General features: G+C 39.8%; 1 protein-coding gene across 5 annotated transcripts; it reads left to right on the forward strand.

Annotated features, from left to right (window-relative positions):
• Window positions 1-26: 26 nt before the first annotated feature.
• Window positions 27-22056, forward strand: tfcp2l1 (transcription factor CP2-like 1). 5 transcript variants are annotated; one of them, XR_004556227.1, is made up of 15 exons: window positions 27-1179; window positions 1622-1770; window positions 3219-3292; window positions 5243-5348; window positions 5863-5969; window positions 6326-6478; window positions 9620-9730; window positions 15247-15347; window positions 15700-15751; window positions 15854-15947; window positions 16051-16177; window positions 17048-17155; window positions 18534-18676; window positions 20313-20364; window positions 20497-22056. XR_004556227.1 is itself a non-coding variant. In XM_034134202.1 (15 exons), the coding sequence occupies exons 1-15, from the start codon at window positions 1121-1123 to the stop codon at window positions 20532-20534; spliced, it is 1443 nt and encodes a 480-aa protein (XP_033990093.1). In that variant the 5' UTR covers window positions 27-1120; the 3' UTR covers window positions 20535-22056. The 5 variants fall into 5 exon arrangements, 2 of the variants coding, with proteins under 2 accessions (XP_033990093.1, XP_033990094.1); XM_034134202.1 differs by having other exon boundaries at window positions 17079-17155; XM_034134203.1 differs by having other exon boundaries at window positions 16087-16177; window positions 17079-17155.
• Window positions 22057-23819: the final 1763 nt, after the last annotated feature.

A 23819-nucleotide genomic window follows, 5' to 3' on the forward strand; every position in this document is an offset into this window, starting at 1 on the left:
GTATTCTTGTTTCTCCTGCCTGCAGCTTGAACCTCAGCGTCCACAGGGGGCGCTGTCTGGGTGTGCAGGGGCTGAACATTAACCAGCAGAGTCAGCTGACCTGAGATCAGCTCTGAGAGCAGGCTGCAGCTGGGAGCACATGTTCCAGTGAAGCATGCATATCAGTGGGGGAATGTAACTAAACAAAAGTACTCAACTAAAGTATGTGATCAAGGTACTTAACTTGAGTATTTCCATGTTATGAAACTATACTTTCACACATCCTGTCATCCTCCGAGACATGTATCAGTCAGCTTTAATTACGCTACGCTTCAAATGCAGTTGTTCCTCCCCTTCCTGTGCGCTGATGCACCATGGTATGTATCTCCAGATGATTTGTAGTGTTTGTGATAAACTGAAGGATGGTGTTTTTAAATGCTCCTTTATCCTTTTACTTCACTACATCTTAAAGGTAAATATTGCACTTATTTCTGCACTCTATATGTGTGACACTGGATTATTTCTACACACAAAATATGATTAGTTTATTAAAAAGTAGTTTTGTTATGAGTGAATCCACAAACCAATTTTCCTGATGAAACTCACATAGGCTACTTGTAACATTTCCACAGTGTGGTATTATTATTTTACTGTTCTACAATATCTGAATAGTTTCATTTAGCATCCATCCACTATTGCTATTATTTTATATACAGTATACTAACTATTATTTGTTGGTGTAATATTATTTGGAGGCTACTTGCCCTTCTCTGTTCCCCAGAATCCTTCAGCCGCCTCCATGTTTGTTTTCCAAACTTCTCCTCCAGACATCATTACTGTGAGTAGACTGGGAGCTGCTGGCCGTGTCAACAGCTGGTCAGGTGATGCTGCTCTTAATGCATCAACCCGCTAAACATTGGGAGGGAGGGAGGGAGGGCTGCTGCACACTCCGCCTCTCTAAGGTCATCCAAGGTGCAGAGAGAGTGGGAGTACTGATGACATCACAGGGACCATATAAGAGGAGGCGCTGAGGTCTGGCTGCAAACCTCTCTGAGCGGAGCCCTGAGGAAGCCGTCTGACTCCACCCCCCCCCCACCCCCCGCTGTGACCCGGGACACCAGAAGACACCGTCCTGGAGGATATGCTGTTCTGCCACCCGCAGCCCGAGTCCTACCACCAGCACTCTGCTAGTTACATTAGGTAAAGCACATGAACCTTTAGAAACATCTGGATTCCACTGGGAAACATTTGATTTACGACAGGTTAATCAACGTGTCACTGCAAAGCAGCGGCGTTTACTTTACATGCACAAGAAGATACCGAAGTAGAAGTGCTCAGAGTGCTTACAATACATTTGGACATCGGCAGCATTTTTTCCTTAAAGTATTTTAATATTTTTCCAATTAAACTGCCATGTGAAATTCGAAAAACAATGTCATCGAAATGTTTTTATACAATTATCTCCTTTAATGGAACATTGCAACAAACATAGATGAAATGGACTTTCCCCCACCTCTTGACCTGAACCAGATGAGTAACATTGTGTTTTTAACCTTTGTTTCTATGCTTAAACGATTAGATAAAGCGAGAACGGATGGTGACCTCCCGTCCTCAGCCCCTCTTCTTGTCTCTGCTCTTTCAGAGAGGCCCTGGCACCGTTCTTGAAAGATGAAGAAGCGAGGCTCACGGCTGAGAGTGTGTGTAAGAGGAGCCCGCTGCAGGCGGTCCTGTGTGCGGCCACCTCTCCGGCTGTGAAGCAGCAGGAGGAGACCCTCACTTATCTCAACCAAGGTAGCTATCTGCGCCGCGGGTGATTGGTCCACGTTGACTGAATGGAGCTCATTTTGTCACATGTTCCCTGCAGCAGCACCAGGCTTACATTAACGCTGATGCAGGATTCCAAATCCATTGTGCCTTGGGGTTGGGCTAAATCTTTATCAATTTATCACAAATGTATATTTATACCCCAAGTTTGGCACCCTGTAGAGTGTGCAGAGATAACAACTCAACAAGGCAAACAGAACAATGCTTTAACGCCATCATATTTATTTTATTTTTATGAAGTAAAAGCCTGTTTTGTCTGACCAACATTTCAACTTTCAGATATTGTATTTAATGTCAAACCACACACATTTAATGTCATGTTTGAAAAGCTAGAGGATATTTTACTCATAGATGATTTATGAATGATAAAGATAAACCCTTTGACCTTCTTTCAAATTACAATCTGTGGTTACATTTAGATCTGGAACAAATATTCTATTGATAAATCAAACCAATGTTATGATGCTAGTTGGCAAAATGGGTAGGGGGCTATGTTCTGCTGATTTGAATTTGTGTTCTGTTAAAAACTTCAACATTTGTCAAAGTTTTTGAAATTACTTTTTTTTTTGGGGGGAAATTTCAGAGCGGGAAATGTAACACAAAGAAGGACATGTTTTAAAGTAAATCTCTCAATGTTATAGATTCCGTTATATTTATTTTTCAACATTCAGATATGTATATGTTGAATGTAATACGACCATGTATTTCTTCCATCGTTTTCTGTTTTTAGAAGACAGTTGTTAAACACACAGACTGCTGTCCTAGAATATAACAATGGAATATAGTGTAATAAACATAATGACATAAATGACAATGATTAACCAACCTGCTGTTATCATGGTAGAAAGATTTGAAAGATATCAAATCATACCCTATGAATGATTGATCTGATGCAACATGAGCTTCTACATGTGTCTGCTGTCATACTAATTCACCCTCTTTTTTCTTTTGCTCTTTCTTTTGTCTTTTCTTGCCAAAATGTGCTCCGACCTCACTGCGCTCTGCCTCTGAACCTGCTGATTGTTTCTGAGACATTTGATTTGTGCTTTATTCATCTACAAGTTTGCCCTGCATATCTGCTGTACAGTCATTTGGTTTGAAACACATTAACAGTAACTGCTGCTCTGCCATGTTAAGATGTCATGTAATGACTAATAATCAGTATTTATACCATGCCTTCAAAAGCATTCATAGTCTTAGTGTCCCCCTGTGGTTATTTAAAGGATATTTGTATTATAATACTTAGTTTCATATTTGATCAGAAGGTTCAAAGTTGTCCAGTGGCTGGCCTTGATATCTGCCTTAACATATTCTAATTTGATTTAATGTCTATCTCCACTGCCCCTCTTTTCTGATTGACTGATTTCTCATTTTTCAATTTTAATCAGGTTTTTTTTTAATGTTTTAAAATGTAGGTCAGTCCTACGAAATCCGTATGCTTAACAGAAAACTAGTGGAGTATACAGATATAAGCTGCAAATATGTAAAGGTAGGTGTAAGGTATTGTGTTTGTCTTTTTTTGACCTACACATGACCTCTTTCTGCTCCTGTCTCTTTTTATGTAGCCATTTCCTGGTTTGTCACAGGTCCCTGAACCTCCCTTCCACTTCAGGGGTGGACTGTCCACCTCAATGAGCTTGGTACCATCACCCAAACGTACCTTTCCTCCTTCCTAGATTTAACAAACTCTCACGAACACACAACTCCTCTGACCTTCACTCCTTTACTGTACACTCTTCTTATGAACATGCCAATCTGCTTGTGTCTGCATCACTGGGATTGTTTTCAGAAAGACTTCGGCATCTTTAAACCAATTTTACTTCTGGATGTTTTTTTAATGGAAATAAACAAATATAATGTTGTATTCCTGATGCCATGTCTTCTGAATCAAACCCATTAGCAGCATTATTTCTGCCATGCAACGTTGTTTTGTACACAGGTTGTGACTAGATTTCCGATGTTTTAGGGCATTTGTCCACACACTCACTTCAGAGTAAGGAGAGCTCATTTTATTTCCTTTCTGTGTGAGTGCATCCACTTGACATGTCTCTGTGGTCCGGCTGCGTTAGCTTGAGACTGTAAAGTTAGCGGTAGCATCCTAGAAACACAGGAATGGGACAGGTGGCATCTCTGCAAACACATGACGCGCTGCTCAGTCAGGCCTGAAATATCCCCATGTTGTTGCAGGTGGTTAATTTAATTTGTTGATTTATTTGATGTGCTGGCAGGCTTCACAAGGTTGCTTTAAAGAGGCACTCCACAGTGCTTTCATAAAGCAGCTCAATAGGAATGGTGAAAAAAGCAGCAGAGGCCCGTGTTCAGTCCACAGAATTGATCACATGCTTGGAATGTTATCAGCCCGTTAAATGGACTTTATCGGTTGTCATCAGACCAGAGATTTAAGGTGGTAACTAACTCCTTATTGGCTCAGTAGGCTGTTGTCAAGTCTTGGTAAGCTGGATCACCACAGGGGGTTCAACTTTGTTAGCTAGTGACCTCTAATGGCAGAAATAACAATAACAGGAGTTAAGGAAGAAGATGGGCGACTAAAAAGAGGGAGAGTACAGATGTCAGGGTGGATGGGTCGAACACACACAGGACATTTACACAGGAGACCACTCTTCATGTATAATACCGCCAACATTTTCCCTTATTTACTAAACATACTTTAACATAAGTTACCAACAAACTTTTTTTAATTCGCTGATATCATTCAAAATGAATGAAATTGTCACAAATCCTACATTTCCCCTAATGCAACTGGATAGTGCCCTTTGTTAGACTCACTTGCAAAGTTTGTAACAAACGCTTCCTGTTGAAAAGTTACACCATCAGGGACTTATTCTTTTAATAAATACTCCTGGAGACGAGCCAACTAAACCAGAGCTGGTAGAGTGCCCCTTTAAAGAGACCCCTCTCTTAGGAGCAGGGAGAGGAATATTTGTGTTTTGTCTGATATGTTGACCGATATGCTAGATAGCCAGCACAAAGTTAGTAACAGAAGCTGAGGGCTCTGCAGCACATGCCGTCCACTGAGAGACGTTCTTTGGTCAGGGTTCCCACACCACTTGAAGATTGTGAATTGGAAATTGACCTATAGAACCAAAAACTCTTTTTGATTCGACAATCATTTTTAAGATCATAAGATAAGATTCTGACTATTTCACACCTCAAACATTTGTACATGTGAACATCAGCAGAAGCTTTTTGATGATCCTAAGTTGCGTTGTGTGTGGGAGCCCTGATTTAAGAGTCTTTGTTGGTGCTGCATCACATGCAGACATTTGAGACATTTGCTCCTCCTTAACCTGCCTCAGTATATTTCAATGAGGAGGGGAGCCTTTGGCACATTGCCCAACAGTCCAGCTGTTTGGCCATGTGCGACCTGCCCCCTCCAGATGTTTCTGTTCTCCGCTCTGAACTCCGGATCTGTCCACAGAGCATCGTGCGGGTGGTGTTCCATGACCGCCGGCTGCAGTATATGGAGCACCAGCAGCTGGAGGGGTGGAGGTGGAACCGACCTGGAGACCGGATCCTGGATATAGGTGAGTGGACTGTGAGTAGGTCAAAGCTCAGTGATTCAACCAAGGTCAAAGATCACTGATCACAGTGCTGTTTCAACCAGAGCGAAATAATGACACTTCTTCCACTCGACCAAACACCCACTAAAAACAGGATTTATATTTTTGTGGGAAGGTTGCTATCAGCATTTATTCCAGGAACATATGACTCAGCAGTTATCCCTGCATTTATCAGCTTCACCTACTGTAAATCAGTCATCATACACGCTCATTCTCACACCTTTTCTCACCTGTTGATACGGTTCAAACATCTTTCATTCATATATTGTTTCTTATAGTTGGTTCGTGTAAGAGTGTGACATCACCTTTTTCCAACAAAGACATGCCAACTTAGATATGAATATCTAAAGAGAAATAACTGAAGATGTCCCAACAGAAAACTCAGTCAGGACTCCATCGCTCATAGCTACAAGCTCATTTTTACAATGTGTTTTCCGGCTTTATAACAATTGCAAATTGACTGACTGATGATTTGCAGATATCCCGTTGTCAGAGGGGATTCTGGAGCCCCGTTCACACCCCATGCATCTGAACACCATCGAGTTCCTCTGGGACCCTGTGAAGAAGGCTTCTGCTTTCATCCAGGTACATATTCAGCGTCTGGAGGAGTGTTTCATACATTTCTCACACACAGGGGTAATCTAGTTACAAAATGACTAATCTAGTTACAAAATGACTAGTTTAACCTGATTATTTTCCGTTAAGATGTTTTTTACTTTAGTGTATTATGTAAGACAACAGAAAAATGTGAGCTTAGAAAAGAAGAAACCAAGATATTTAGGATACAAAATGTGTTCTCTTAAATGTAGGCTAGACCTACAGAATAGTAGAGTTTACAAAAACAGTTGCTTTTTTAGTTTCCTGATTAATCCCGTTACATTTAATTCCAAAGCCTGCTCACGAACTGACACTCCGTCTGTTGTCGTCTTGTGTCTTCTCAGGTCAACTGCATCAGCACTGAGTTCACCCCCAGGAAGCACGGTGGGGAGAAGGGAGTGCCGTTTCGTATCCAGGTGGACACTTTCAGCACCAATGAGCACGGGGAGTACATGGAGCATGTCAGTTCTTCCAGCTGCCAGGTTAAAGTCTTCAAGGTATGAAACCTGCCTGCCTGTTGTCATCATGTGTCTTGTACCAAGTTATGTTCTGCTTTTTTAATAACTGGGCCAGGTAGTGCATCAGAAATATATCTTAAAACAATCTGTAGCCCCTTTAAGAGAAAACCACCAACACCTGGCTCAGAGGGAAATGTGTCAGTCTTCAGTCTTTGTGTACATATGACTCTGCAATAATGCTATCAGTTTTAAGGTGTGATGGTATGTGGGAGACACAGACAGAAAATAAAATACATGACATGACCAGGGAATAGAGTGGAGCAGTGAAGACGTGTTGTGGAGGCTGACCTGGAAGTTAGCATCACAAAGGCTCTTTCTACAAAAAGCAATGGGATTTTTCCATTGCATATGGTATAATGCAGAAAATAAATGTTGTGGCAAACACACAGTCATGATATTTAACCCGTTTGGTTCAGCAGGATAATCTCCACATATTAACACCACTTTTTGAAGCGTTAAGCAAACACCATAAGTACAAAATCACATCACATGGCTGTGCAACACCACCGCTAAGCGAATGGCGGCTAAAGTTCGGTGTGATGATGTTTAGTCGTCTATTTAATCACACATAGAATCTTCAAACATTCACAAGCACTGAGGTATTTTATGTTGTAGAACAAAACCTGAGAACCACTTCAGCTTGTATTAACCACACATCAGATATCAGGCTTCAAACCACAAAAAACTAATTCAGAAAACGTTGACTTTGAGATGAGGGAACCAAAAGAGGCAAAATACTAAGTTGTCTTCCGGGTTTAGGACTCCTTCCTGCACCACTCTGTTGACAATTACGGATTACATCCAACTGAATTTCGTAATCAGGATCCAAAATAACAGTAACTGCTCCCTGACAGTTACATGAAAAAAATGCGTTATCAGTTACTAGTAAAAAATAAATAAATGGGGATTTATAGCTGGATTACAATGATACAATACCAAATACAAATATATACAGTACCAGTCAAAAGTTTGGACACACCTTCAAATTCGAAGTTTTTTATTTATTTAAATGTTTTCTACATTGTAGATTTATACTGAAGACATCAAAACTATAAAAGAACACATGGAATTATCTAGTAAACAAAAAAGTGTTTAAAAATCCAGAATATACTTTATATTTTGCTGGCTACTGCAGAATGCTGCGGTAGCCATGCTGGTTAAGTGTGCCTTGAATTCTGAATAAATCACCAACAGTGACACCAGCAAAGCCCCCCCCCCCCCCCCCCCACACCCTCACACCTCCTCCTCCATGCTTCACGGTGGAACCACACCTGCAGAAACCATCCGCTCACCTTCTCTGCGTCTCACAAAGACACGGCGGTTGGAACCAAAAATCTCAAATTTGGACTCACCAGACCAAAGTACAGATTTCATGTAGGTCATGTAATTCTCCATGTCCACTTGTTGCTGATGGTTGTGGTAGAGGAGCTGTAGATTTTGCACTAACATCTGTAGCATGGTCAGTAGCAGTAGCAGTAGCAGTAGCTACTGACAGGAGGAAGTCAGTGTGTGTGGCGATTGCTGGTATTCAGCGGGATATAGTCATTTCCTCAGCATATGGATAAATGCAACGGGGAAGTTAACTGAAAGAAACCAAGAAGCACGTCTCTGTGGATATTGCATCGAGAGGACGGCTCAGAAAGAGAGATATTCTCTACAAACACCGGGTGAGATGCACCTTTGTCAATATAATGGATCAATGCATGAAATCTGACTCTGTTTATTTTGTTTAAGGAGTATATTGGGCGTTAACAATTCTGGTTTGCCTTTTATAATATTATTTCATTCAAGAACCCCTTGTGCGTTTAATTAACACAGCTATTTTTGATGGTTGCTACAGCAGTGAGCAGGAGAGGTGCTATTTTTTTTTTTTTTTCGCTATTTTTTCAGGAAATATTCGTATAGAGGTGATTACACGGACTCGGTTGACCCCCCAGAGCGTTTCGTTTGCAAATCTATCCACCTTGGGACCCGTTATCGTTTGTGGGGTCAGTTTCTATCGGCCTCGTGTAAATAATAGGGCTATACGCACGCGAAACTATGCAGATACAAGCAGTTTTCTCCTCGTGTAAACGGCGCCTAAGAAGGCAAGTCATTCCACACATTGACTCTTGACAAGGCACACGTGTTCATTGAAAACCATTCCAGGTGACGACCTCATGAAGCTGACTGAGAGAAGCCAAGAGTGTGCAAAGCTGTCATCAAGGCAAAACGGGGCTACTTTGAAGAATATAATATATAAATCATATTCTGGATTTTTTAACACTTATTTGTCAACTAGATAATTCCATATGTGTTCTTTCATAGTTTTGATGTCTTCAGTATTAATCTACAAAGTAGAAAATTCGAATTTGAAGGTGTGTCCAAACTTTTGACTGGTAGTGTATATAATAGGAAGACATACTGCCTTTTATTTTAATGCAGGAGTTGAACACCTGATTTATTAAACAACAATAAAGTGTTTGCTCTTAATTAATGTAACTGAAACAGCATTTGTAATCTACTATTCTGTGAGGGCCGTTTTAAAGAGGACACATTTCTGATCCTAAATATCTTGGTTTCTTCTACCTAAGGTCTCATTGTTCATTTGTCTTACATAATACACTTTAATAAAAAACATCTTATTGATATTTATTTTCTCTTATATTTATTTGCATTGCATTTGACATTAAGGTAATCCAAAAGTAACGGAAGGTAATCAGATTACATACTTTTTATAATGTGATACTTTTTATTATTTTTACTAGTAACTGTAACCGAATATACTCATAACCCAACCAACCCTGTTTATAATGTATTAATGTAAAAAACATACATTAGTATGCTCTCCTCAAAACAGGCAGACTGAATTGAGAATAACCATGTGAAACCAAACTCATCAGGAACTTGTTCGTTAGTCTTTCCACTTTTCTATCAATCACTAACTCTGGTTAGAGCGTTACAAAGGGAGACTGAATAAGTAACAAATATAAAACATTTCCTGGCATCCTTACTGCTCTCTTAACGCCTGCATTCGTAGTCTATAACATGCACACCCCAAAGATGACTGAATTATTTTTGTTTTTGCATATACACGCACATTCAGTCAGGTGTTTACACTTCCATCTTGATGTTTTTAAGCCTAAAGGAGCTGATCGCAAGCTGAAGACCGACAGGGAGAAGATTGATAAGAAGGCGCTGCAGGACAGAGAGAAGTACCAACTGTCTCATGAGAGCACTGTGCTCAAAGAGGTGAGCCCCCCCCCCCACTGTCTCCGGACACATTCCATACCAGAGAGGAGCCTTTGTTTGCTTTCATTGTAGTGCTGCAACTTTATTGATCTGAATACATGTGTTATCTAATCTCAGCAGCACCGAAGCCTAAAGTCATCTCACACCTCAGTGGCTCTGTCAATCATTGGTTGCATCACTTTAGTGTCTGTGAATGTACAGTGACTCATGTACTGTGTTAATGTGGTTTGTCATTCATCTCGCAGACAGACAAACCAGAGGCCTGTACTACGAAGCCGGTTCAACCTAACCTGGATATGTTTGAGTTAGCCGGTTGGCCCAATCCAAAACATACGCGCTCTCGCTAAGCGGTCCTACGACGCGGGTTATCAAGTGGATCGCTCAAGCCAGCCGTGTCCTATCTAGTTAGGTGTGCGTTCACATAAAAGGGGCGGAGTTAGCAACATTTGACCAATCACAAACATGGAGAAGCGCACTGACAGCGCTGCGTCATACTTCCTGAATGAAAAGTGAACTATAATATTAGACAAATATGAAGACGTTAAACTTTAAACATCCATGACTTAAACTCTTTATCCAGGTTAAAAGCCACATAGCTGCACCTGCAAGGTGAATACAGCTGGTAAAAGAAAAAGTGTTTGAATGTGTACATTAACAGGTTTATGAAATCACTGCTAAGACACGATCTGACTTTAATTACATTTGACTCGAGTGTTTCGTCAACTTAATGTGTTGCTTAAAATAATACTTCTGCATACAGTATGTGACACTGTGAGTGTTGCACGGCCAGATACGGCTCAAGAAGCTGACTCAAATAAGGAAATATATGATACATTATGATGTGATATGATGTGATATGAATGATAATGGGACACATCGCCGTCTGCACTCACAGTGCCGTGGACTGTACTTAATGTTACTCTGATCCGGTTACTTATGTTGTGGCAGATATTTAAGTAAGCTTTCTTAACGCTAATGTTATAATAGTCAGATTGCTCTGAAGATGGGAGGGGATATTCTATTAATTTTCACGTTCACACAGTCAGTTGATTGTTGCCGGTGTTGTGTCAAATTATGCACCCCCATCATGAAATGCACCCCTTGTCACGGGAACGCGCATTTGTAAATGAAACGTTAAGATTATACGTTATATTTTGTTTATTATATGACAAATATGTAAAATTAAACAATACGTAAAATTAAACAATACATTTTAAAGCACGTGTAGGCCTATACAGACAGGACGTCACAATTTTAAAAAAAACACATAGCCTATTAAATAAAAAAATTACTGAAAAAGAAGTGACGAATGAATGCAAAATCCAGGATTCGACACCACTACCATCAAAATACGGAGCGAAAAGTTTAACCACAAGAATCAAGACTATATGAGCTACCACTAAGCGACTCACACTCTGTAAATTACCATTAAAAAAAACCTAGACGTTTACTTTTCGTTTTAAGCATCGTTCTAAGGTCTTAACGTTTCATTTACAAATGCGCGTTCCCGTGACAAGGGGTGCATTTCATGATGGGGGTGCATCATTTGATACAACACCGGCCGTCTTTCCTGCAACGGCAGTTTTTCTGTATTTCCTTGATTCCTGTTATAGAGTGGCGAAGTCCCTCCCACTTACTTCCGGGGTATGGGACCTTATTTCGGAAAAATTATGCATTGAAGTCAATGGGGAGAGAAAACGTATCTTTCGATCCCGTTTGAATTGTGCCATGAATTACACATATGATGTTTGTCAATCTTAAAAAATCATTTCCATGTCAAAAAAGTCACAGTTTGTCGTAAAACTGTTGAAATATAAGACTATGAAAAATACGTAACTAGAAAGACTACAAATCCCAGAGTCGCGTAAGTGATGTCACAATTGTTTACCTCCACCATTCAGATACCTAAGATCAGCGCAATATAGATATAATCTATCTATATGGCGCTGGCTAAGATAAGATAACTTTAACAAGATGCCTGTGTGCTTAGTACCAGGTTGTTATTATACCAGCAATGGGTCTTGCTCGTTCTTTTGCTTCCCGTCTGATGAAAGGACCAGGAGTGGCTTGATCAAGTTAGCTACCTAGCTAGTAGCTAGCACGTTAGTTAGCATTACAGCCTTGTCATTTTTATTAGCCTTAACATGAAGTAACATTAAGTAACCCAAAATGTTAAACAGTAAGAGTAGTAGTCATATTTCGTGAACCCTTTGAATAGTACTGTCACCGGTGTGATCATTCTATAATACACCATTTAATTCCGGGGGAGAAATGCTAACGCTAACGCTAGCATCGACGATCTTCTCTACTTCATGCTATCTGCACAAATGGTTGACATTAAACATTAAAACGACCAGGCAGTTCAGAGAGAATCAAAGGAAGGCAGGCAGGCAGCTTTGCATGACATTCTTCAGGACGTGTTTCATTGTGGTGATAGTGAGGGTAGTCAATCGTTTGTTGACAAGACAGTAGTGACGGCCATCTTGGTGACGTGTGTTGTTGACCAGAGATGTAGTTCATTTAGCGTTTCACACAAACAAATGTGTTACTTCACAGTTTTACGACACATTTTAATTTTTTTGACTTGCAAAATTATCTTTTAAATTGACAAACATCATATGTGTAATTCGTGGCACAATTCAAACGGGATCGAAAGATAATCTTTCTCTCTCCATTGACTTCAATGCATAACTTTTCCGAAATAAGGTCCCATGGGGCTCAACCGGAAGGGGAGGGACTTCGCCACTCTATATGACTTGATAGCTTTAAACTCCGCACACTGAGCTCTGATTGGTCAGCAGGCGGTGCTTTCACTGAGTTGATCTCTTATCCTGGAACCAAACCTGGGGCCTATACTACGAATCAGGATTTTCGTTTAGCGAGCTAACTTCAGGGATTTCCGGTCCTACGAAGCTGAGTGGGCTAGATAACTTATTCTGAACGGCTAGCCTGCTCCGGAGCAGGATAGGTTCCAGGATAAGAGATCAACTCAGTGAAAGCACCGCCTGCTGACCAATCAGAGCTCAGTGTGCGGAGGAAATACAGTTTAAACTGCCGTTGCAGGAAAGACGGCCGGCCAAAATCACCGACTGTGTGAACGTGAAAATGAATAGAATATCACCTCCCATCTTCAGAGCAATCTGACTATTATAACATTAGCGTTAAGAAAGCTTACTTAAATATCTGCCACAACATAAGTAACCGGATCAAAGTAACATTACGTAGCCTACAGTCCACGGCACTGTGAGTGCAGACGTCGATGTGTCCCATTATCATTCATATCATATCACATCACATCATAATGTATCATATATTTCCTTATCTGAGTCAGCTTCTTGAGCCGTATCTGGCCGTGCACACCCCTAAATTCCACCGGGTCCGTCTGCGCCGCGTTGCAGTTTTGGTCCGGCCTCCTCCGGCGTCATACCCTACCAGGCGCGTTTCAGAAGCATTTCAGAAGCGGAGCGTCTTGCCTGCCGGCTCGCAGTTTTTGTTGATTTGGGCATATGTCCTGGACAGGCTACTTTGTACAGACAAAGTTAATAATAACTGTAATATTCCAGTTATAAACGACATGAATCAAAGATGTGTTGCTGTATTTTAGTGGTAAAAAAATGCATTCATCATCATAATTATTCTATATATATAATTTACACAGTGCCTGTAAACCGGAGGAGAACGCTGGCATTTCTCCTCCTACTTGAAAGACTACGGAGGGATAGGGTCTGCTAAATTAGTTTGTGTGTGTGTATATATCTATATATATATATGCTATATATGCTCTGAAAGTTCCACTTCCTGCCTGCCCGACCTTACGTTACGGCTGCGCCGCGACAAAAATAGGATTCGATCCTAATTTTAGAGGAGCCCTGCGCCGAGCCGCTTCTGGGACGCTTCTGAGCCGTAACGCGCCGCGTGTGGTGGAATAACACCCATTGACTAGAGTGGCCGCGATCGCCGTGAGCACCGCGGCGCAGCCGTAACGCGCCCGTAATGCGCCGCAGACGGACCCGGTGGAATCTAGGGGTTACAGTGTCACATACTGTATGCAGAAGTATTATTTTAAGCAACACATTAAGTTGACGAAACACTTGAGTCAAATGTAATTAAAGTCAGATCGTGTCTTAGACGGGGCAGTGATATCATAAACCTGTTAATGTACGCATTCAAACGCTTTTTCTGTTACCAGCTGTATTCACCTTGCAGGTGCAGCCATGTGGCTTTTATCCTGAATAAAGTGTTTAAGTCATGGATGTTTAAAGTTTAACTTCTTCATATGTCTAATATTAGTTGACTTTTCATTCAGGAAGTATGACGCGCTGCGCTGTCAGTACGCGGCTTGTCCATGTTTGTGATTGGTCGATCGCTCCAAATACCACCCCTTTTATGTGAACGCGCACCTAACTAGATAGGACACGGCTGGCTTGAGCGATCGAGTTGATAGCCAGCGTCGTAGGACCGTTTAGCGAGAGCGTGTTTGTTTTGGATTAAGTCAACCGGATAACTCAAAACATATCCAGGATATGTTGAACTAGATTCGTAGTATAGGCCCCTGCTCCGGAGCAGGTTAGCCACTCAGCATAAGTTACCATGGAGATCTAGCCCGCTAAAAAGAGAACCAGCGTCGTAGGACCGGAACCCCCGATTTTTCCCTGAAGTTAGCTCGCTAAGCGAAAATCCGGCTTCGTAGTACAGGCCTCTGATCAGAGCTGAAGCGGGGAAACAATAATGTGTGTGACTTCAGAGAGGTCCCTGAAGGACAGTGCTGAAACAACCACTTAGATCTATTACTGAACTCATTACAGTGTTCAAATCTAAATAAAAGTCTTTAAGTTCAAGTCTTTAATACATTTAATTTGGTAAAGGTTACCAGCCATATGATTTTCATTCATTATTATCTATTCTCTCTCTCTCTTTTTACGATTATTCATGCTTTGATAAACAAGCAGCCATTGTTTAGATTTACAATTAACCAAAATATTGCACAACCCAAAAATATGTATTATTATAAATACAGATTGTAAAAGTTGTCAAAATGTTTTTTGCATATTTTGTTTTTATTGTAAAGCTGGCTTTTTAATATATTTTGGGTGCAGGGTAAGCTGAAAACAAAACACTGACATGTCTTATTCATTGAAGATGGTAATGTAAGGACACAAAAAGAAGTTTTGGGCTCCACCTACTCACTAGAGAAATATTTTTGCATTTTTATTTTGCCCTTTGAACTCAGTCTGCATGTGCTGCTGTGGTTTATTGAAGCTTCTGTATGTTGGAAATGAAGTAGATGAGAAGAGTTTTGAGCCTAGAACAACAACAAATAGGGCAACACAGACTAAAGGCTTCATAGCTGACGAGGTTCAGTGCTAATCCTTCGTAGGTTTACTGCATGCAACACCTATTACCTTACACAAAGTCATTTGATCCATTGTTGTAATAAAATAGGGATTTCTAAATATTTGGTTTTGGTTTACTCATGCAGTGTTTGTCCTGAGATGTATCTGCTGTGTCTCTCTCAGTGTTCCCCCTGGCCTGACGCTCTGAACCTCAGCATCCACAGCAGCAGCACTCCATCTCCAGTCTACCACAGCTCCCCCACCTCCTGCACCTTCACAGACGGGTGAGTCAGCATTATCGCCCAATGTTACCATGTGGGTGTGCATACAGCTAATAAATCGAGCTCTGAAAACTGTACATCTAATCTTAATAAAGACCAAAATGTAAAAATGTATTATTTGTGTTTCAGTAGCTTTGTTTGTGGTTTCAGAGATCTAGAGTATGTGGGACTGTCTCTGTAGTGTCATGCTAACATATGGAGCTAACAGCTCCCTCTATGGGTGCCTACCACGAGTTCCTATCACTGAACTTCTTCACAGTGTGTGCAGAGATAAAAGTAGACACTTAGAAATGGACAGACAGACACTCAGCTGATCACCTTAATCTCTTTTCTTCCTGTGTGGATGTTTCTGTAGCAACTGTTCTCCAACCCAGCCAGGGGAGCTGCTAGTGCCCGCCTGCTCCGATGTAAGTAAGGGTGCAGTGAAAGTGTTAATGTTGCTCTCTTATCCCTTTCAGGCCATTATTTGGAGACTCATTTCAAGGGCTCTTCTTCTTTTTGACATGTAGCACCTCCTGCCCTCGTCCTCGCCGCAGGACACGCAGCAGTGGCTGCAGAGACACAGGTTCTCCCCTTTCTGCAGGCTCTTCTGCAGCTTCTCAGGTAACGGCACAACAATCATCACTGTTTTGAGAAAGCAAGCACACAGCTGAGTGACTCAAACATAAAAAAGTATATGAAAGGAAACCATGAATATTTTGAACAGGTAGGAAGCAGAGTGGATCTTCTGCTGTTGTTGCAGGTGCAGATCTGTTGAGGATGAGCAGGGAGGATCTGGTCCAGATCTGCGGTCCAGCTGATGGGATCCGCCTCTTCAACACCATGAAAGGAAGGTGAGACAATAAAATACATGGAGCTAAATCTGGGCCAACAGTTTCGATCATTCGAAAAAATGTAATGTTTTGAAAATGTACGAAAAATACAACGATGCATTCAAACAGTCTCTCAATCTGAAAGCATACAATCTGCTGAACTGATCAAGCAGGACTCAAATATCAAAATATATATAAAACTGAAATATGAGTAAATATGATTTATTCCCAAAAATTGCTAAACTGAATCTAAATAATTTGAAACCTGAAAAAACTTTTCAAATACTTATTTATAGTTTGAATGCATCATTGTATTTTCAAAAGTTCAGGATCAAACTTGAATTTTCAAATACATTTTATTTATATAAAATATATGTAGTGGAGTAAAAGTACACTATTTACCTCTGAATCGTAGTGGGGTAGAAGTACAAAATATGAAAACATTTGAATACTCAAGTAAAGTGCAAGTCTCTCACAATTGTACTTAAGTACAGTACTTGAGTAAATGTACTTTGGTACTTCACACCACTGCAGGTTAATGTTATTAGTCAAACTCAGTGAACATCCTCTTCTGACCCTAAACTAAAATCCAAATGATTGAACACACTGTTATACTGTACCATGCACTGGCAAAGATTAAACTAGTGTTTTTTAATATATTTATTTTAGATTTTCGTGATTGCCTTTTAAATAAAGCAGTGTCATATTTTAGCACTGGTCATGTTTCAGAAGTCTTGTTAGTAGTTATCAGCAGTATGTCAATAATGAATACAGATATAGTAAGATCACTTTGATAAACAGAAATGTACCTGCATTTAAGTCTGTCAAGTCAGTGTTAGCGAGTAGAAAGGAGGGCACACATAAAGTCAGGCTGTTGTGTGTCTTACCCAGTTCCATACTACAGCTCTGCTCACCTTCCCAGGTGTATTCAGCCCCGTCTCATCATGTATGTGTGTCAGCAGCAGGCCAGACCTGCCGTAAAGCCGGGGGCTGGAGACAGTAAGTGCCATACAGTGTCCTCTGATCTCTATAAATTATGTTGAATATTTACACACGTATTTTAGTACGTGTGTAAAAACATTTTAAAGGACTATCATGGAATAAGGAGAAGTACAGCGGCCGACAGGTGCAAACGCGATACAACGGCCAAACATTACATTAGGAGAAAGGTGCTACGGTTTCAAAAACAATGCAAATAACCCCCCTACAAATGTGCCAAAACTCATGCAAATGAAGAAACATCTTCACCAACTCCAGGAAACATGCGCAGGGTTTACTAAAAGGGCTGCATAAATGAAACGCTGCAAACACAAAACGCTGGGAGAAAAGAAAAGCTGCAAGAAGCTCAAAACACAGAGAAACTAAAAAGTGACGCACACAGCTGGGACCGGAGCGCTTGTTGACATTCAGGATTATAAAGTTGGCCAACTGTCACTGGAAACTTACCTAAAATGTTTTATGGGTTTATGTGAACATTGTGATCACATGACTCCCTCCCATGTTGTTGCAGATCTGCTGTACATTTATTTTGTTATAGTTATGAAACAGACTAACTCTGCAACAGACAGTTGTCCAACTTTATAATCCTGAACGTCAGCAAGCACTCTGGTCCCAGCTGTATGCCTCACTTTTTAGTGTCCCTGTATCCGTTGTGTTTTGACACATTTGCGTGTGTTTTGGCACATTCATTACATAGTTTTGGACATTTCTCCTAATGGAAATGTTTAGCTTAGGCAGTTGTAGCGTGTTTGCATCTGTCAGCCACCGTAGAGAAGTGTTTCTTAAGAGAAATTAATCATCAGTTAGGTAGTGTTCATTTTTAAAGCAACTTGTTTCACAGCAACATTACTGCCTTTAAAATGTCGCTTGTACCGTTACAGAGTAACCTACTGAGAAAAGTACTTTTTTGTCACCAAAAATTAAAACCCCTTGCGTTAATGTTGGTGTCCAGAAGGCGTTTAACCTACGGTACGCTCACCATTTGGATACATTGACTCAACCGTCATTGGATAGCTTCGTTTACGGCAGCTGTGCAGGACAGACACAGTCTCCCCTCTAAAGACCCTCATTATGTTCACTTATTGCAGGCATTTTTCCCTCCATGTAACAAGTCATAGTTATTAATAAATGATCTTATGGAAGTTTGCATTTCACTGTGATGTTTTTGTAATTGATTTAAAAAAAAAAAAAAAACATAACTAATGGATTATGAGAGTTATACACTTTTGTTACATTTCTCATTACAACAAAAACACAATTTTCTCAGCCAAGAAAGAGGCCTATTGTCACACAGTCTGCAATGATGTCTTCAGAATGAAATGTAGTGTTCTGGTGTACATGAAGCAGGTTGATGTGTTCCCTCCTGTGTTCCCTGCAGTCTACCACGCTCTGTACCTGGAGGAGCTGACGCTGATGGACCTCTCTGAAAAGATCGCTATGCTGTACAGCCTCCCCCCGCAGCAGATTACACACATCTACAGACAGAAACCCAGCGGGATCCACGTCCTAGTCTCTGACGAGGTATCCTTACGTCTCATATCAACTTTCCCTAACTCTTCACATGTTTGACCCGTTCACCAAAGAGCTCTGTTTTGGCGCATTTCCACCGCAGGCCTCGCTCGACTTAGTACGGTTTTGTTAGGCCTTGTTAGGCCCAGCTCACTTTAATGCTGCGCTTCCATTACAGTTTAGGAACTGGGGTAGTATCTATAGTAACGCACTGTAGGCGGAGCCGTGACGTCATCTTCAATGAGCACCCCAGAAAAACAACACAGCCGTTAGCTGTTAGCACTCAGAGCTCACAGCTCCTCATATCTGTTCAGAAACTAGACAAAAGTTAAACAAGTACAAACCACAGACTGTCTGTGTCATGGTGAATACAGTCGCTGCTTTATTTATGTCTGTATAGGCCGTTGTTGTGAGTGTGGACGGTCGGAGCATATACTGCGTTAGCTTAGCCGATCTCCATTTAGACAACACGCATTTTAAAAGGTTTTTCGCCTGCCGTCTGTCTGCAGACTTGACAAAGCATTAATTCATGGTTTTTACTAACCGGTATCAGTATGTTGTTACTTCGGCATCATTTTGAAACGTGTATTACAATTAAATCACGGTCAAATATGTCCATCTTGTTGTAGTTGTAGCCCCCTTGCCAGCGATTTTCTCTCTAGTTTAGCATACTCAGCCCGACTCAGCCTGGTTGTTGGCCCCGATAGAACCACGATTTTGTCGGGCCAGAAAAGAGGTGAAAAAGTAGGCATAGTGGAAACGCAACCAAAAACGGGCCTGGCACGACACGGCACGCTTAAACCGCGCTCCGCGCCATGGTGGAAATGCACCATTTGAGAGCCCGGCCTGCTAAAATTGATTTCAAAGTTCCAGCCCACCATTGAGCGCTGTTAAAAAGCAACAAATAAAACATCTAGTAAAAAGTGTACCTTTGATACCTGTTTTTCTCTAATACATAAAAGAACATTTGAAAATAAAGGGTTCATTTTTCAAAAGTTTTGATGTCTAAAGGTCCTCCTTGAATGACCCATGACTATAACAAAGACTATAATGATTAAAATAATGATGAGTGGCACCAACATGTACAGCTTTGTCCTGTAAGTGCTGTATGCTCCGCATCTCTGATTATTATAATAAGGAAACACTTATTACTTATCCTGAACAAGATTACATCCCTTGTTGATATTGCTTTTGCCAAACAGGGGGGGAGTTTTTTTAACCTCAGTGATGAGTCTTACCGAAATTGCATGTCATTTTGAACGTGTCGCCCTATAAATTCAGATATATTGTGATTGTCGTTGCCCTTATAGTTAATCCTGTTGAGTTCTTCAGAGAGGAATCCATTTGAAATGTAATCTTGAATCATTGAATCTTGAATCCATTATCCTTCATTTTACCACTCAATAAAAGAGTTTTGACAGCCAATTAAGGCTATCCTAAACTCTCCCTAAAGTCTTTATCTAAAGCTGACCATTTGGCACTGCCATTAACAGGTTAGCAGAAGCTAATTATGATATTTAAAAGCCTGAATGTACAGGAGAATTTAGATTTATAGATGATAATAAATCACACAATGTCCTCACTTGTGATAAGCAGCACTTTGGGAATGGATATAATCTGTTGACATGGGTGAATCTGTGTGTTTCAGATGGTGCAGAACTTCAGGGAGGAAACAAGCTTCATCCTCAGCACTATAAGAGGTAATCATTTATCAAAGTTAACCTCTGATTCCACAACGCACTGTTCATCAACAGACATTCCCTATACACCCTGTGTAGCTGGACCAGTTGTGTTTTTAATGATCGTTTACCGGATTGCTTTCTGTCTCCCAGATGAAACCACGGATGGATACCGCGTCGTGTTGAAGTGACCAACTCAACACAACGTTGGTCTTCCTCTGAGAACAGTGGAATTGTACAGCTTGTATATAAGTCCTAAGATGTACAGTACAGTAAAATGCTGTATTCAGTAGTGGGAAATGTGGCTTTCCGTCTACTGTTGAATGGTTTTCTTGAATTTTCTTGAATTTCTCTGTTTCATTTGTATTGTTAAGTTACTGATTCATGCTTCAGGTGTCTTGTAATTAAAGGTGAAGGTGTACATTTTCGGCTCAAACTCGTATAAATGCATGATTTTCATGATAATAAAGCAGAGTAAATGGCATGCCAACAAAAAGGAAATACAAATGAACAAAAATGTTTGATGTTTTAATGTCCCTGCTCTCTTTTTCTGCTTGTCCCAGATATGAAATGCTCTCATGTAGTCCATTTGCTCTTTCTGTTGCATATTATATACAGCCTACATTCTTGATGAGATATAATGTAACATTTGGTAAAAGTGAATTTGTCTTCAATGTGTTTTGATCGCTATGGTTCTATTTGTCTTGAAATAAAGTACATTTTGCCAATGATACGTATATCCACAATTCCACATATCTTTTATGCAGGTATATGAAAAGACAGTGAGCAAAACTCAGTACAAAGTACTTCTGCAGTCATGTTTATCTCACACTCACAGGCAGGGTGTCATGATCTGCCTTGTTTCCTGTTTTATTTTGAAAAGTCTTCACCCCCTGTGTCACTTCCTGTCTCTGTGTTTTCCCGCCTGTTTGATTAGCTGATTGTGTTCACCTGATGTGTTTTCCCCAGCTGTGTCTCGTCCTTGTGATTACTCTTGCATGTGTTTAGGTTCTGGTTTTCTGTTAGTTTTTATCAGATTTTTGTTCATTGTAATTTCCTTCTGCTATTTTCTGCTGGATTGATTACACTGTAAAAATATTCACCGTGAATTCACAATAAATACTTGGCCAAATTTTGCATGACTTTCACAGTAAGATTCACAGCAATTTACTGTGAATGTCTTCACAGCAATGTATTGTAATTTCACACCCATGATATTACAATGCATTATTGTAAAGGTAAAACTGTATACTGTAACTTCACAGCTTCAATGACTAAGGAATTACTGTGATATTACAGTATGTTACTGGGGAATTACATCATTTTGTTGTACATGCATTACAACAAGGGCCTGTACTTTTACATTTCTATTGTGAAAGCAATGCAGGAGTTGCCAGTAATTTACTGTGAATGTACAATGTGTACTGTGAAAGTAATGCAAAAGAGTTGCCAGTAATTTACTGTGAATGTACAATGTGTACTGTGAAATACAAAAACTATTTTAGTTCACAGTGTGACATTAGCTAGTCATGTTAGCTTGTAATATATAGAGCAGAGCTAACTAGCAAGTTAGCTAAACGTTAGCGGTTAGCCGTTTATGCTATGCTAGCTGTAACTAGAACATAACTATAACTATAACTGAACATTAACTAACTGGATTCCGCTGTAAGAAAGCTGTGAAACTTTACAATAAACTTGGCGACAACACTGTGACACCCCGCTGCATGTTTATGTGTAATTATCCCGTGTTGGAGACGAGAGGGTGGCGCAGCAGCATTGCAATAAGCTGTAAACTAATGTTAGCTGCCACCTGTTAAGCCCGGGCGCAACATCTTGCAAGAAACAGCATCTCAGGGCTTCTTAACATTTAACAACCTATTAATCATAACGGGAAGAAACTCAGCTAACCAGAAGAAGAAACATAACCTTAAATAAAAAATAAAACATTCACAAACTAAGGATATTCTAAATACATGTTTAACTCCATTACAGTCGCAGGACTCACCAGATCTCAAGTCTTCTGTTCTTTGTTGACGACGTCCCGATGCTCATATTTAACGTGTAGATGTAAAACGATCCCGATATTAATCCATAAACTCCTGCAGCAGAAATACAGGAGACCCGCTCAAACTGACGTGGATGTTTCAAATGTGAACGACAGGCGCAGACAGTTCTCATTGGCAGGTTTCTTCGATGACGTTTATATTAACCAATCAGGAGTGTTGTGGACTCATTCCAAACATGCCTGACTTGTCTGCCGTGTTATGGCTGAATTCCATTTCAAGTGCCGTAGTTCTGGCTGTCGGCCAGAATCCGAAAACCATACATTATACTGCATGTAAGACTATAACTAACCCTTATTACTGTATATTGACCAATGGGAAAAAAAACACAGCAACATAACACATAAATAAAATAAGGATAACTGTGACTTATTGTTGAGTAAATAACAGTGTGTGTTTTAAACCTTGGTCCTCCCTGCAGAGATTTCTCCACTTTCTATGATTTTTTTTTTTTTTTTAATGATATTGTCAACTGTAGATGTTTACAATATAGTAAGTTAGGAATTTCATGAAAACATATTTATTTTTACTTTTGTTTCAACATTGGATATTTTGTGTTTGTGGTGGATTCAATCGAATATTGAGAAAATTATTTATGCAAAAATGTTTGACACTTTTTTTTTACAGTTTCATTTGTAGGTACCTTAAAATTACAAAGAAATATCTTAAAGTCTTATAATAGTAATACACTTTTATATTACGAGGAGTTACATATTTAATTGCAGATAATAATTTAAATTTTACATACATCTGCATGTATTTTCTGAAAGTGCAAAAATACTGTAAATATGATATAGTAAATTTACTTTAAAAAAAAAATGAAATAAATGTTATTTGTTGTTGTCAAAATACTTAAAATAATGTTTTGGGTTGTTAATTTATAGTTCATATCTATAATTTTACGGGATTTTGCAAGTTATTTAAAAAAACATAATTACTATAAAAAAATAATTATTTCCTGTAAAATTAGGATCTTTTTTTACAGTGTATAGAATGTCTCAGTTCAAATCTTCCAGACGGTTTGAGAAGTAGGCTATGCTGCAGGACACACGCCGGTTAGAATAGTCTATTCTGCACATGTGCAATGCTGCACAATTCAAATTTTACAGTAATGGGTTGTGCTATTACAGATGATTTTGAGTACAGTGCTTTACTGTGAAATAATAGTTAAATAATGTCAAATCCAATTTTACTGTAGTTTTATAGATATTTTGTTGTGATATTACAGGGGCTTTTTATTACAATATTTCTCTGTAATATGATACTCTTAAATGCTGTGAAATCCTTGCAATGTTTACAATGTTGTTGTGATATTACAGGGGCTTTTTATTACAATATTTCTCTGTAATATGATTATTAAATGCTGTGAAATCCTTGCAATGTTTACAATGTTGTTGTGATATTACAGAGGAT

Source organism: Trematomus bernacchii, unplaced genomic scaffold (assembly GCF_902827165.1).
Source record: "Trematomus bernacchii unplaced genomic scaffold, fTreBer1.1, whole genome shotgun sequence".
NCBI classification, from domain to species: Eukaryota; Metazoa; Chordata; class Actinopteri; order Perciformes; family Nototheniidae; genus Trematomus; species Trematomus bernacchii.

Excerpts from the sequence above, each read along its gene's own strand:
- tfcp2l1 (XM_034134202.1), top strand. The coding sequence starts at position 1,121 with ATGCTGTTCTGCCACCCGCAGCCCGAGTCCTACCACCAGCACTCTGCT. Across the intron at positions 1,771-3,218 it reads CCTCACTTATCTCAACCAAG|GTCAGTCCTACGAAATCCGT; the intron begins GTAGCTATCTGC and ends TTTAAAATGTAG. Across the intron at positions 5,970-6,325 it reads AGGCTTCTGCTTTCATCCAG|GTCAACTGCATCAGCACTGA; the intron begins GTACATATTCAG and ends GTGTCTTCTCAG.